At 46.6% G+C, this 15,263-nt stretch overlaps 1 protein-coding gene across 4 annotated transcripts in view; it reads left to right on the forward strand.

Annotated features, from left to right (window-relative positions):
• Positions 1–13,155, forward strand: part of MCC (MCC regulator of Wnt signaling pathway) — a 433,554-nt gene extending 420,399 nt beyond the window's left edge. For all 4 annotated transcript variants that reach the window (XM_086682183.1, XM_086682115.1, XM_086682242.1 and 1 more), the window contains 2 exons: positions 8,819–8,941; positions 10,733–13,155. In XM_086682183.1, the coding sequence (XP_086538309.1) occupies positions 8,819–8,941; positions 10,733–10,913 (304 nt within the window). In that variant the 3' untranslated portion in view covers positions 10,914–13,155. The remainder of the gene's footprint in view (positions 1–8,818; positions 8,942–10,732) is intronic.
• The last annotated feature ends 2,108 nt before the right edge of the window (positions 13,156–15,263 follow it).

The following is a 15,263-nucleotide window of genomic DNA, read 5'->3' on the forward strand; positions in this document are numbered from 1 at the left end:
ATTCTCCACCCTCACCTCCTATCATGTGTACCATCACCCCCCCCCCGCCCCCACCGCCACCCTGAGTCACACCAGACCACTTATTCTCTCTTGTGCCTCTGGGACTTCACTCCTGCTGCTGCTCCTGCCCTCACATCACCTAACCTCACACCCCAAGCACTCAAGTCACTGTGCCTCTACCCTGTCTATAAAATGGGTCTGTTTGTTGTTTTTTGGTTCCTGTGCCCTGAATTTGCTTCTATCACAGAACACATAATTGCTCTGCTTCTCATGTGCCTGGTTCCAACCTCCCCTCCCCCTGTTTAACCTGCCACCCCTTGCAGAAGGAGAGTCCCTTTTGGGCAGGGATCATGGCTTACTCACCCAGGTATATGACCTCAACTCGGATGCCTTTGTTCCTTCTAAATGGTCCCTAAATTCTCTCAGCCTCATTTCTCTCTGCTAGAGAGAAAATGCTAGAGCCTCAAAACACAGCATGTCCAGAGGCATCTGTGTGGCTCAGTCAGTTAAGTGTCCATCTCTTGATCTCAGCTCAGGTCATGATCTCAGTTTGTGAGATCGAGCCCTGTGTGGGGCTCTGCACTGACAGCATGGAGCCTGCTTGGGATTCTCTCTCCCTCTCTGTCCTTCCCTGGCTTGCACGTGTGTGCTCATGCTCTAACTAACTTAACAACAACAAAAGTATTAAAAAAAAAAAAAAAAAAAAAACCACGGCATGTCCAAAACAAATTGTAATCTGTTGGCTCCTGCACTTTGAAATTGGCCTCTTCTTCAGAATTCTTACTTATTACAAATTATATTTTTCTAATGATCCAGGATTACAACTTTGAAGTTTCTCTACCTCCTGTTAGCATAGGTGGTTCTTTCCCTTAAAATCCTAGCCATTCCTGACCATTTGCATTGTCTTCTCCTGAGGTTAGCCCTCGACTCCTCAGGACTCTGGGAGTAGCATCCTGATTGGTCATTCTGCCGTTAGGCTCACCCTTCATTCTGCCACCAAATATGCCTTTGAGCAGCACACTTCCGATCAGGTTGCTCTGCAGACGTCTTCAGAGTCTTGGCATCTGAGATCGTCTGTATATTAGCTTGCTAGCCCATTTTCAGGTGTTTCTCCTGTACAGAGTCTGTAGTCCAAGTTTATCTGGACAATCATCTTCCCGGGAGCATCCTCTTCACCTTATGCCCCTGTCTCTCTCAACCTGTGGACCCCACGTCTCATCCCCTCCAGTAGGACACTTACCTTCCTGAAGCTTTCCTATCACCTCCACCATGTACCTACCTGCTCTTCTCTATGCCCCCACAGGTGCTGACCAGGAGCCTTCTCAGTTCAAAGCCAAGTCCAAGTTGCAAAAATGTGCCCGGCTCTAGAAGTCTTCCAGACTTGTAGGAAGCACATGTCCATGAAAGGACAAAAGATGGCACCAGTTGACCCCTGTTATTAGCAGCTATGGATTAATAATGGCTTTGAGCCATACAAAGAGTAGAATAAATGAAGAGGGAATTAGCTGTGGTCCTTTTTAGAGCAGGAGCCCCCGTGAGCAAAACAGCAGCAGAATCTTCACTGTTTTGTCAGTAGGGCCACTATTTTAAACGGTGCTATTTTATTAAACTTGTATCTGCTGATTCTTCATATTTGGCTGATTTAGAATAGCAATCAGATAACAAAAGTTGTGCTTAGAATTCTGTAGATGCACGTGGATCTGCAGGATGTTAATGGGGTACAAAGTGCACCTGTGAGTTGATTAGCATGTAAATAACTTGCTGAGCCAGGGCCTCAAAGGGCATAGGTAAAAACCAATGTTCACATCACACACACACACACACACATACCCGTGAGGTGGGCGGAGCTTGGGTAACTGACATTTCTTTTCATTTCTGTCGTCCCCTCCGTCCCCTCCACTCCCAGAGCCCAGACAGAAGGCCTTTCCCCAGATCTCCTAGAAGCAGAGTGCCTTGCAGCCGCAGGTAAAAGCAGTGGCCCGCCTGTGGACACATAGCTGCATTTCCTGGGCAAGAAACATGGTCACGGGAAAGTCTGGGCCAGAAAAGATGGTTATGCTCATCTTGCTGCTACTCCCAGCAAAATGTAGCCACGCTCCAACGTTAACACCTGCAGAGCGTCATTACCTGGGGCCACCTCATCCTCAGCGCCACAGGCATGGGCTCTTCTCTAGAGGTCTTTATCCCCCTGTCCCATGCCTCCCTTTGTGACCCACAGCGAGGTGCTGAAGAGCACAGGCTTGCACACAGACCGTGGGGCACATGCCAATTCCACGGGCATACTGGCAAGTCGCTTAAGTGGGTCTCAAGTTCCTCATCTGAAAAACTAGAAGAGTACTAATAGCACTGACCGCCAAGGGTCGTTGTGAGAAGTAAGTAACTCCATCTGTGTGAGCGGACTTAGAGACTGCTGTTAGCGCTGCCTGGCTTTTCTCAAAGGTCAGTGCAGTTACAGACTCTGATGATGACCATGAGGGAAATAACTAGAGTGATGTGATACAGTCACTATGGAGATGGGTTTTTTTTTAATTAAATACAGATTGCAATGAATAGTATGGAGGAAATGACAAGGTACTGTGACGGCATACCTCTGGGACGTATGTTTAGATGGGTAGGCAAGGTGGGCTTTCACAAAGAGGTGACATTTAAGCTGACATGAGAAAGAGGAAAGGTAGCCAAGTGGAAGAAGCACATGTCGAGCAGGGGGAACCTAGTACAGGGTTGTGTGGTGGGAAACAGCATAGTGTGTGCTGGGAACTGAGAGGATTCCAGGCTGCAAGGGGGAGGGTGATACCCAACACTGGGTAGGCAGAGGTCGGGTCAAGCAGGGCCTCTGAGATCAATGTGAGACTGCAGACTTGACTCTAAGTGCAGGTGGAAGGCACTGAAGGACAATAATATGATCTGATTTGTCCTATTAAAGAATTAGCCAGCAGCTGTGTGAGGACCAGTCCAGAGGGTGCAGAAGTGAAGCAGAGACCCCAGTTAGGAGGCGCTCATGGTCGGCAGTGAGGGCAGCCTGGACCTCTAGGCGGTGGGGCAGAATTTTCACAAGGCTTGGTGGATGGGGATTGCCATTGAGTGGAGGTGGAGGACAAGGAAAGGGAGGAGTTGGGCTGATTCTAGACTGGTGACTGCAGCTGGGCTGTGTTGCTGTCTGCCGACAGGGCAGGAAGGGTGGATAGGAACGATGATCTGGAAGGTTCTGCTCCAGGCATGATAAATAGACGCCTTTTGAGTAGAGATGTCAAATAGACAAGTCCAGAGATCCAAGGAAGGGCCTGGAAATAACAACTTGGAAGCTTCCAGCACGTAGGTCACTTTTAGGAACGTAAATGGGAATGGAGAGAGGCAAGTAAAGAAAGGGTAGGACCCAAAATACGGCCCAAGTCCTAAATACTGGGGGATTTCGAGTCGGGCAGTGAAAGAGGAGTCTGTGCGGAACAGGGAGGGACGGCTGGGACCACACGGTGGAAGGCCGAGTGGGCTCAGGGCTCCCGAGTGAAGGATGAAGGTGCGCGTGCACCAGGAAGAGGGGAAGGGGTAGGCAGCTTGAGGTCCTGGGTGACCTGACGAGTAGTGGCAGTGGAGAGGAAGCCTGCTGGGGTTCACAAGTGGAAGGGGAGGGAGAGAGGAACTACATATGGCAGACGATTCTCGCTATTGAGTAATTGTGTGTATAACGAGCAATTACCCAGAGATTGCAGGCCGTGTGGCTGTGTGGCTGCAGTTCCCCGCGGTTTGGTCTGATCGCAGCCTGTGCGGAAGGTCTCCTGACGTCCTCACAGCCTCTCGCCCTGTTGCTCCCCTGGCATGCCCACCACGTTTGGGTTTGTGATTATAGTGCCCACCGGCCTTTTTGTTTTGGAGACAGCGTACCCCCTCCCTCGTGGCTGGTGAGCCCTCCCCTCCTCCCGGGCACTGCGGCCCTCTCTGGACCACACATGTGCTGCCACTTACAGGTGCTGACGTTGAAAAGAAAAACCGCCCCTGGCTCGGTGGTGAGAGGCTCACAGGACCCTCGGGGAGCAGGAAGGACCATCGTTTTGGGTGGAGCGGGGGGCCCTTGACTGAAATGTGTGCGCAGGCGGGTGCCACGGGCTTGCACAGTGAGAGTGCTACCAAAAAGAGAGACTTTTCACCTGCTGGGGGAGGCTCGTGTTCCTGAGTCAGGGAACCAGGAAGAAGGCAAGGATGATGTTGTTCTGGGCATTCCAGAAAACACCGTATTGGAGGGGCAAAGGGAGCATGTCGTGTTTAATGTTTACTTTCTTTTCTGTGTGGAGCCAAGAAAGTGGTGTGTTAGCCTCATTATCTTATCCAGACACAGTATAAATTCTTTCTCGGCTAAAGGCCAAGAAAAATTTGAACCAGAAACTAGAGGGAACAGGACGTGAATGATTGAGGTTCCAAAGTGACTGGAATAAGAACTTCCAGAAACCGAGGAAAGTGGTAGACTTAAGGAAAGTGTGCCCCCCTGTGTGTCCTATCGCATTCAGATCCAGAACCTTCTGAGACCGCGTGAGGTACATCATACATCTGGTGAGGAACACTTAGCCTTACCCATTTCGTAAATTTGCTTGGTAGTTAGAATCACCTGGGTGCTCTTGGGCCTCACCCCAAACCTACTGACATGGAATCCAGGGTGACCCCTGGTGCTGTGCTGCAAGCACGTGCGCTGGTCCCCTGGTGACAGAACACAGGTCACAAAAGGAAGTCGTGGGCAATTTAAACTTTATTAGTAGCCACGTTTAAAACTTAAAAAAACAAAAGATGAAATTTACTCTAGTAAAATGTTTAGCTCCATATATCCAAAATATCATTTTAACATATAATCAATATTTTTTTCAATTTTTTTTTAAATTTTTTTAACGTTTTATTTATTTTTGAGACAGCATGAACGGGGGAGGGGCAGAGAGAGAGGGAGTCATAGCATCTGAAGCAGGCTCCAGGCTCTGAGCCATCAGCCCAGAGCCCAACGCGGGGCTCGAACTCACGGACCGCAAGATCGTGACCTGAGCTGAAGTCGGACGCCCAACCGACTGAGCCACCCAGAAGCCTCTCCATGTTTATTTTTAAGAGAGAGAGAGAGCTAGAAGGGGGGAGGAGCAGAGAGAGAGGGAGACACAGAATCCGAAGCAGGCTCCAGGCTCTGAGTTGTTGTCAGCACAGAGCCCGACGTGGGGCTTGAACTCACGAACCATGAGATCATGACCTGAGCCGAAGTCAGACGCTCAACTGACCAAGCCACCCAGGCACCCCAATATTTTTTTTAAAGTTTATTTAGAGACAGAATGCATGCACGTGCTTGAGCACGCAAGCAGGGGAGGGATAGGGAAACAGAGAATCCCAAGCAGGCTCACAGATCCCACGAACCATGGGATCGTGACCTGAGCTGAAATCAAGAGTTGGACGCTTAACCGACTGAGCCACCCAGGCACCCCGCAATATTTTAAAAGTTGTTGAAATATTTTACGTTTTTTCTTTTTTTTTCCACATCAAGTCCTGAAATTTTGGTGTGTGTTTACACTCGCAGCGTATCTGGGTTTGGACCAGCCATGCTTCAGGTGCTCAGATGGCTGCGGTGGCTAGTGCTGCCGTACTGGTGGTGTGGATGTAGAGTTGTAGCTGGGGTGCAGGGGTGCAAGAGCACCTGGTGCTGGGGGTGACACAGACCAAGTTTGGCCACTCACCACTGACAAAATCCAAAGGCAGAGAGGTGAGTGGTAGTGACACAAGAAGGGAATTTACTTGAGTGAGGCCAACACCGGGAAGACGTGGACTGTTGGCTTAAATACTGCCTCCAAGTGCTGAAGATACTTCTAGGTTTATGTAGGGAAAATGTGGGACAGAGGTCAGCGGGTGTATGCAGGGTTTTGCTGGCTCAGGGTAGTCATTGCTTAAGGGGATAGTTTCGGTTCCCATCAGGGGATGCTTTGCCTGCACGTCTTTTGCCTGAGTTCAGAGATAAACTGGAAAGAAAAACTTAATTGGAAAGTGCAGACTAAGGTCAAAATGGAGGTAAAGTCCTCTTTCATGGTCACTTCAAAGTGGTTTCGTATTTCAGTCGACGAGTGACACTTGGAACCATGACTCCTATGACAGGTGTCTGCCTCACTCAAATGCAAACAGGTAAAGTAACCCATGTTTTAGGTTTAGGTTTGAAATTTGGCCTCATCTTTGTATCAGTAAATAAATCAGCATCCTGGTTCTGTCCTGGAATCTGTACAAACAGGTGCACTCTCATCTCCTTCCTGAGGCCCAGGGAGTTCTTAGAGGCAACTCGCAGCTCCCAGTGTGCCCCTGCCCCTCAGTTGGGCAGGGCCTCTCCTCTGTCTTCCCAGTCCTGAAAAGCCTGCCAGGTCCGGAAAAATTCCCTCCGGTCCCCCAGGGGCCTGGGTATTGGGGCAAAGGAACCCTTTGTTTTGTGGTGAGCCTGGGATTTCCATATTCTCTAGGCTGGTGGGGCAGGGGTGTGGATGGAATTGGGGTGGGAAAGGGTATCGCTCTGGGCAGTTTTTTTGTTTTGAATTTATTGAGTTCATGGTGACATTTTAAATTCACTTCATGATTTTTTTCCCCCTTTACACTATTCATCAACTTTAGAACAAAAGACAAAAGAATCGGAACAGTAACAAAAAATGTAGGACAAATAACCCCTTCCCCATTCTTAATAGCCAGAAGGAAGGGGGAGAAATCTTTCCTGTTGTCCTCACATTGCCTCAACTGACAGAGGGCTGCCTGTCACCACCCTCCATGACACTTCTCACTTCTGCTAGAAAATTGTCCGCTCTCTGCATTACAGTAGTAAATGCAACCAGATCTGAGATCTCCTGGGGGCTGCTAGGGCCCCTAAGACACTCACATTCCTCAGGAATTGCTCTGCAGCCGCCCTGGCTCCAGTTCCATTAGGGTGGGTGCGAGGATTCACTGAGTAGTCATAGGGACTTAGGGCTGGTTGTTAGGTTTCCTTTAAAAAGACCTTTCCCCCTCCATCCTCACAAAAGCAAGCCTAGATTTTTGTGTCGCAGTTCTTTCATTAGTGAGCTTGTCGGAAAGCCCGACTTGCGCTTAGAGTAACTGGAAGCAGAAACGTAAAAGATATTTGAAAAGCCAGGAAGGGCTAGCCCATCTGTGCACCCTCCCACAGCCCTCCTACAGGAAGCGTTACCACTGAGACTGGTTCTCACACACTTTACAAAAAGCATACAAAAAATTACAAAAACTTTAAGCAATGCAGAAGTGAGTAAAGTAGAACATGAGAGAGCCTTCAGTCACCCCTTCTGGGAGTTACCCGTTGTTGAGTGGTGGGTAGCTCTCTGGTCTGTTAAGAGTGTCTGGTCTGGTAGTTGTTAGAGTGTCTGAGCCGTTCCCGCTCAGATTTTTAGTTGTCTTTGCAAAACTGGCATCCAGTAGAACTTGTCCTTTTCACTTGACGATACATCAGACACCTTTCCATGCCAGTGCACGATGATCTGCATTTTTAACAAATAGTTGCAGGGCATTTCAATAGAACCAGTATACCTTAATGAACTTAGCCAGTCCCCTGGTTGGTCCCCATTCTTAGCTGTTGTAACCAGTACTGAAGTGAGTCCAGCTGTAATCTCATGTGTCTTTAGGCACCTACATGTGCTGTAAGAATAATTCCTTGAAATCAGGTTGTCTACTCAAGGAGTATGTTCACTTTTTATTTTGCTACATGCTTCCAAATTGCCTTCCAGAACAGTTGTGCTCATGTACATTTGTCGTCCACTCATGCATCATTTTTAGAGGAATTTCTTCCGTAAATCCTGGTTTCTCATTATGCTCCAAGGAATCTGATACCTTCAGTGAGTTGTTAGGAAGCTATTTTAACAACTTTTGTCCCAGAGAAGCTGTCACCCAGGCATGGTGCTGGGTACCACCAGAGTATATTTGAGTAAGGTCTTTGCCACCTTAGAGCCTACATGCTAATGGGGGAACCTGGTGAGTGAATTCAAATAAAACAGATCAGATGGTGCTGCATGTGACACTTGGGACTATGTGGTAACACTGTGCCTCTTGAGGGAAGGTCTCATTAATGCTTCCCTGCCCAGGTCTCACGCTCTTGAGGAAATCACAGGAAGGCAATATGCACATTGGACACCAGAAACCTCCCATAACTGAACCCTAAGTCAATTACTTTGAGTTCCCCTAGCAGGAAAGAGCCCAAGGAACTTGAAACCATGGGGCAGGGGGTTTTCAAAGTGCAAATCTAATTTAAGTACTTTAAAGGGGGAACAAGGACCTTTAAAATGAGAATATTGATTTCCACTCCATCAGTACCGCTTTTTGTGTTTCTGCAAAAGTAGTACATGTTGATTTCACCTAGTAGGGACTTGTCCAGGGTAGGCAGCCCAGACCAGAGGTTTTGTACTCAAATCAGGGTGATTCAAGAGATGCTTCAGCACACTTGGAAAAGAGGAGTGTGGGCCCCAGATAAGGTTTTGTGGTCAAGCTGTACTTGTGGCTGAGCATTTGGTATGCCCAAGCAGAAACTTCTAGACTGCCTTACTTCCCATAGCTGGAAGGCTGCAACCTCCCGCCTTATTCCTTTGTGACACCAGACGGACAGCTGAGATCTCTAAGGGGCTCTTCTCATTAAAGAAAGCAGTGCTGAGATGTTCTGGTTCTGCTGAGCGGAAGGTGAACTCTTGAGCCCCCTAGTAACTTCCTCTTCGTACCTGCCTTTTGACTTCACAAGCTAAACCTTCCTCTCTGCCACCACTTGCAGGGTAATAGCCACCGCCCCCATCATGTCAAGTTACTCAAGGCGTGCTCTGTCTCTCCTTTGATACAGAGAAAAGAAGTTAAAGGCCAGAGTGCAAGAGCTGGTGAGCGCTTTGGAAAGACTCACCAAGAGCAGTGAAATCCGACACCAGCAATCAGCAGAGTTCGTGAATGACCTAAAGCGAGCCAACAGGTAAAATCTCCATTTGTGGATTCTCAAGGGTGCCTGGACTCCCACACCAGGGAGGGCAGGTCCATAATTACTGGAAACCAGTACTGGAATGAAAAGTCCTCACCTGCCCTCCCCCACTCCCCCAGCCTGGTCTTCCCTAGAGCATTACATAGTGTTATGTATGTTACAAAGATGACTAAGAAATACTCAGTAAAGGCCTGTCCTTGGGCCACATGTTTGGGAAATACAGCACACTGTGGTCCCCTTAACAAGTAACACAGTAAAGGTTCTGAGAAGTCCTACAATGAAAAGATATGTTTGTGTTTAAGCCAACGTCTTCCAAACAAAATTGGCTACAGAACCTTTCTTGAGCATTTATTTTGTATTTATTTGTCTTGAGTAAACTCTGCCCCTGACGTGGGGCTTGAACTCACGACTCCAAGATGGAGACGCTCACTCTACCAACAGAGCCAGCCAGGCACCCCTATTTGAGCAACACTTAATATCCGGTGGAACACTTTACAGAGCACTGCTCTAAGGCAGCAGTCTCAAACTTTTTGGGCTCAGGACCCCTTTATGTTCATAAAACTTGAGGAACTCAAAGAACTTTGTTTTCAAATTATTTATTGATAAATCTCACTTTAGAAACTAAAACCGAGACAAATGTCTGTAACTTTTTATTCATTTACAAGAAAATAAAATAAATTTACATATAATGCAACTGGCACTTATTTAAAAAATAACTATTTTCCAAAAAGATAATTGGAAAAGTGGTACCGTTTTTACAATTTGGAAATCTATTTAATGTCTGGTTTAGGGGCGTCTGGGTGGCTCAGGTGGTTGAGCATCTGACTCTTGGTATCTGCTCAGGTCGTGATCTTACAGGTTGTCGAAGGAGTGCGTCCACGCTGTCAGCGCAGAGCCTGCTTTGGATTCTCCCTCCCTCCCTCTGCCCCTCCCCCCCACCTGTTGCACACATGCGCACGCTCTCAAAATAAACTGGTGTAATAGGACACACAACCATTTCTATAGGCAATATATTGTTTTGAAATAAATCCGGAATATCTAGCTTCACACAGATGTGCAGTTAGGAGGTAAAGGACCTCCAAGGCCTCTCCTGAGGGGGTTTTGGGAATCTCTGGGAGTCTGTTCTCAGACCACACTTGGAGGACCTCACTGTACATGGAATGGACTGGGGTGCTATTTTTAACCAGAGAGGGTATTAGGACTTGCTCACCCCCTGTTCTCTTCCACCATGCTCTTTATAAGTTCTTTGTAAGAACTTTGTAAGTTCACAAAGGCTTATATTCCATGTTTGGCTGGCAATGTTAGTTTATGGCCTCGTGCTCTGAATCCCACCAGCCCAAAGTGTAAAGAGAAGTCATCGAGCCTCTGTGCCCACCTCCTAGGTGAGGTCACTTAGACTGCAGGGCTTGAGGAACACTCTTGGTAGTTTACACTCGACCATCTGTTGTAGGCAGCCGTGGAACAACAAAAAGATCCAGATTCACCGTTTGTATTTAAATGACAGATTTCTGGAATTCAGCTGCCTTTTCTGTTACTGATTTTGGATGTGGCTAGTCTGGGTTGTTGGTTTATACTTCTCCTAACAGATTAGGGAGAAGTCTCTAGCACGGAAACTAACTACAGTTAAGCCAACAGGTGAATGGCCATGAGCGCGGAACACCTGACTTCAGATTCCTACTTTAGAGACCGAGGGACCTCTCTCTGGACCTGGTTACCCAGCAGACGGTAGTGTGTGCCTCAACACTCCAAATAATTCGTCCTTCTCCTCCCCTCTTCCTCCCACAGCAACTTGGTGGCTGCCTATGAGAAAGCAAAGAAGAAGCATCAGAACAAACTGAAGAAGTTGGAGTCTCAGATGATGGCCATGGTGGAGAGACACGAGACCCAAGTGAGGATGCTTAAGCAAAGAATAGCTCTGCTGGAGGAGGAGAACTCAAGGCCACACACCAATGAAACTTCACTTTAATCAGCACTTGGGCACCAAAGCTCCTTCCATGGAAGCTAAACTCTAGCAGTTCACCGGGGACAGAAGCACCCCGGAGGCAGAGCACCTGGTGGGAGAGTGACAAAAAGGAAGGTTGGCAGGTAGGTCAGCACCTGCATAGTGGAGTGCCATGGACTCATCAGCCCCAGGGGTGAGTGGCCTGGTGACACCGTGTAGACTATCCAGAGGCTCCCGCCCCTCCCCTTCCAGGCCCACGGACAGCCTGTAAATACCTGCTCTGTGCGCCATGCTCAGTAGGCCTTGCTTCTGCTCTCAGCCCCGGCAGTCACTCTCCCACCTGTTCTGGAGCTTGTGCATCGGTGGTACCCTCGGCATTTGTTTTACAAGACTGTCCATTCTTTCCTTATCTTTGACATCCCATTTCTCCTCTTTCTTCTTCAGAGATAAATGCTGACAAAACATGGGAGTGGGGAGGGGTTGTCTTCAGCCTCTAGAACTGATTTGCTTATTGCAACCAGGCCTTTGGTGTTCAAGTCCCACTACCAACCCCAAGACAGACGGTCGCTCAGAGGTGCTCTGGAAGGTAGATTACAGGGGAGTGGTGCATAGGCATCGCTTCTGGTCCCTGATACATTTGAAGTTATGGGGGAGCAACCCCAGGGCTATGCCTGACAGCTCTGTTTGGGAGAATGAGACTTCTTTCACCTCTCACTGTGGATGTAGGGATGGGAAGGGCACTTTCTTTTGACTCTGGGATTTTCCCTCCCAGTGGAGCCTTATTAAAGCCAAGACTTAGAGCTGAGATAGTCCTATTGATACATATAGTGGAACTAAAATTTTACCAGGAGTTTCTTCAAGAGCAGAGGAGCATTAGTACTTTTGCCCACCCCAGGGCACCACATAATTGCTGTTCTGCATGAATCAAACAAAGCTCATGCACAGGATGAGAAACATAGCTCTGGACCTCTCTTTCTCTAAAGGCAAGAGGCAGGACATGGAGTAGACTGAATGTTTTGCAGGCTGATACCACCTATTGAAGAGGCTGCTACTGAACCACCAGTTCAACTTCACTTCTGATGTTAGGAAGGGCAGGGGGTGAAGAAATGGTTGTTAGAGACCTCCTTTTATCCCCCTAGAGAAATGGCGGTTAGTATACGGTACTTAGTCCTTAAACAGGTTAAATCTCAAGAAAAATGCTGACAGGGCTGGGCGGGGACCAAAGTACCTGAATTCTTTCAGGAAGGCCTCCACCATCTTAAATTCATTATTCCATTCCTGTCTTTCAGTTCTTCTGTAGTTACCCTACACTGACATTTTCAAACACCACTTGCCTTTCATTCTGTAGCACCTGAAGATCCACCCAGTCTCCTGAGAACTGTATCCCAATGCCACAGTGCACGAAGTTTTGTTTATGACCAGGTCACATTACAGCCCCAATATCCGTGAGCTACTAAAGGTCTGTTTTCAGACAAGCTGAGTTCCTCAAGCCTTCTTTGCAATGGCGAAGGCCACTCCAGCCACCACCTTGGAGGGCAGGGCAGTTCTTTCCCAAAAGTGATCACCCTTCTTTCTCAGGCCAGCAGTGAAGCTGCCTGCCTTCAAACAAAACAAAACAAAAACCAGTGTAAGTCTGGAAGGACCAGCTTTTGGCTGCTTTGATCACTGTGAAAGTGCCCACTGGCTGCTGTTTCTGTTATGTATCTACTATTTAGCAAAGATGGTTCTTGTGATTTTTTTTTCTTAATTTTTACGCGTGTGATAAAGTTTCATTTTGTCACAAGGAAAATTTTATGGCTAAAAAAGTATGTGCAAAAGGGGTTTAAAAGGCAAAATGCTGGTTTTCCCCATTTTTCCAGTCTGCCTAGGGGAAACGGCCTCCCCTTAGCCAACTGGGATGTCCAGGGTGGGAAACCACTCATGGCTCTCCTGTTGACTGAACAGGCATCAGAAGTTTTAATTTCACCAACACTGAAAGGTATAGCTGACACAGGAATAAAATCGTCTGCTGACCTCTGTCTACCATTCTTGGTCCAAGTTAAAAGAGAACTCACTCTTTTAGGTGAGTCATATAGGGTCATGTAACTCTTTCAGACTCGGGAGGTCTCAGCTCCTCCATTTTAAGCCCAGTATTACCCTACCTGGTCTCCTTTGAGTTTATCCTTCAACATCATACTTTTTAATATGTGGTGACTAGATCCAAACTATTTCCCCAGAAAACTGTTACTTTTATAAAGGTGTGGAATAAAAAAGCAATTAAATAGTTGATTTCCTTTCCTTGTGTTTTTCAAATACTCCCTAAGACAAGATGCTGGTTGAAGGTGAACCAAGAGGCACGGATTTATTCTAATCATGAGTCCCACTAAAACCACATTGATTAAAAGTAAAAAAAATTGCAAGTGCCTGAAAACCTGAGTTTTTCTTTCTAAATAGAAGCTGGTTTATTGACCTCTCCATAAAAGGTAAACAATGAAACAGATTTGACTTTCATGTTTTTGTTTTCCGGCTTCCTCAGTGGTTACTCCTTTTAGGCAGTCACCTTCTCTGTTCAGAGTTCAGTCTCTGGCTCTCAGAGAAACAGGCACAGGAAGAAAGGATCCATCTCACAGTTCCTTAGGGTTGTATTTCCCACTGCCGAATTAAGGCAAAAATCAGGCAAAAGAGACTGCAGTCTGTGGCTGGAGCAGCATCCATGTGTGGGCCCGCCAACTGATCTGATGTTCTGCCAAACCCCATCTGCACCAGCTGCCAGAACTTCAATGGACTTGCAGGTGGGAAGATTCCTCTTTGAGACATACCAGAAGTTATTTATGATTAAGTATCTTGTGTGATCAGACAGGTGAGATTTCTCATGCCCTTCCTCCAGCTCATGCTCCAGTCCCAGCGGTACACACTAGATGTTTCATCACTGCCAATGCAGGTAATTAACTGTTTCATATTCGCTCTCATCTGCAAGCATGTCAAGTTCCTGAAGTTAATATCCATGTTGCCTGAAACTGGAATGTTCAGTTAATAAAAAAATTAAGCGCCAGTTAAACATAATTGCTTAATTCTCCCTGGAGATGCATGCACCTGTTGCTAAGTCCTCCTCTGAGCCTGCGTCAGTACTTTCTACAGGGATCTCAGAGAACTTAATTAGAGCCCTGACATTCTACTCCAGAAAGGCAGTCCCAATTAGACCCAATGCGATTTTTTTCTCAAAAACTGTTAGGATGAGGCTAGTAAGGATTTTACTGCTCTAAGAAAAACTTGAAACTATTTGAAGATCTCCTAATTCCCACCTACATATAGATCCAATTATGTTATTCTAAATGAAGGAAAAAACCCCATAGTTTTAGCTCATCTGGACTGGAGTCTATCAATGGCATGAATTTAAGAACCTCTATAGTATCCTAAAAATTCTTAATTCTATCAATTACCTAACTCAAAGCTCTCACGTGTTTGGAATATCATGTTCATGTTCTAAGTAAATAGTGAGAAGAGACATCAGGAGTACAGAAAATGACCAAAGCTTTTATTAATGACTTACGGAAATCCTAAGGATCCATAAAACTTGAAGCCATTTGCAAATGCCTAACTGGGAGTTAGGTCTCATCTGTGAAACTGCAGAAAGTGCAAAGATCATGTTCACTTAGTTTACAGCTGTATGTACATTTCTAGATGCAGCAGAGACCCAAAGGGAAAGAATCACCTGAAGAGTGAAATTTCACTGAATTCAACAGGGTGCAGTCATAGGGCTGCCAAGGCATTTTGGGAGGGAAGGGAGCAGAAGCAACATTTTGGAGGTTTTTTTCTTAAATGACAGCTTTGTAGAATAGTATTTTTAAAATCTCCAAAAAAACCCACACAGCAAATGTTTTTTGATTTATCCAGTCCAATGGCCTATTTGACACAATCATCACCTCTCACTGAGGCTTGCAAACTCTACCTGCTGCACACACAGTTCTTACTGAAGTTTATCCAAACCCTCTTCTGGGTCGCTGAAACCTGTGTTCATGTCAGCCGGGCTCAAGTGAGCGCTGACTCTGTGGCCTTCTCAAGTTCCCCATTTCACACACTTGAAGTTACTTTCTAATTTCATGTGACTCACTAATAGAGACATGCCTTAGGCTGCCAAGCATGGACTTTTTAGAATTGGAAAAAGAACTATTAATGATGGTGGCTGCTGCCACCGTATCATCACTGAGCACTCCATGGCTATTAAAATATAAACAAGTGAAAAGGGTACAAGCTGAAAAGCAGCTATACATGCGTTCTCATTTTACCAATTCCTGTACAGAGGAAGACCGTTTCACATAGACAGTGGTTGCATTTGTGATTAATATTTGATAAATTCTCATCACATTGCATCTAAGATCTTACATATGACCAAGA

The sequence above is a fragment of the Puma concolor genome, chromosome A1, assembly GCF_028749965.1.
Source record: "Puma concolor isolate L17-30 chromosome A1, mPumCon1.1.hap2, whole genome shotgun sequence".
NCBI classification, from domain to species: domain Eukaryota; kingdom Metazoa; phylum Chordata; class Mammalia; order Carnivora; family Felidae; genus Puma; species Puma concolor.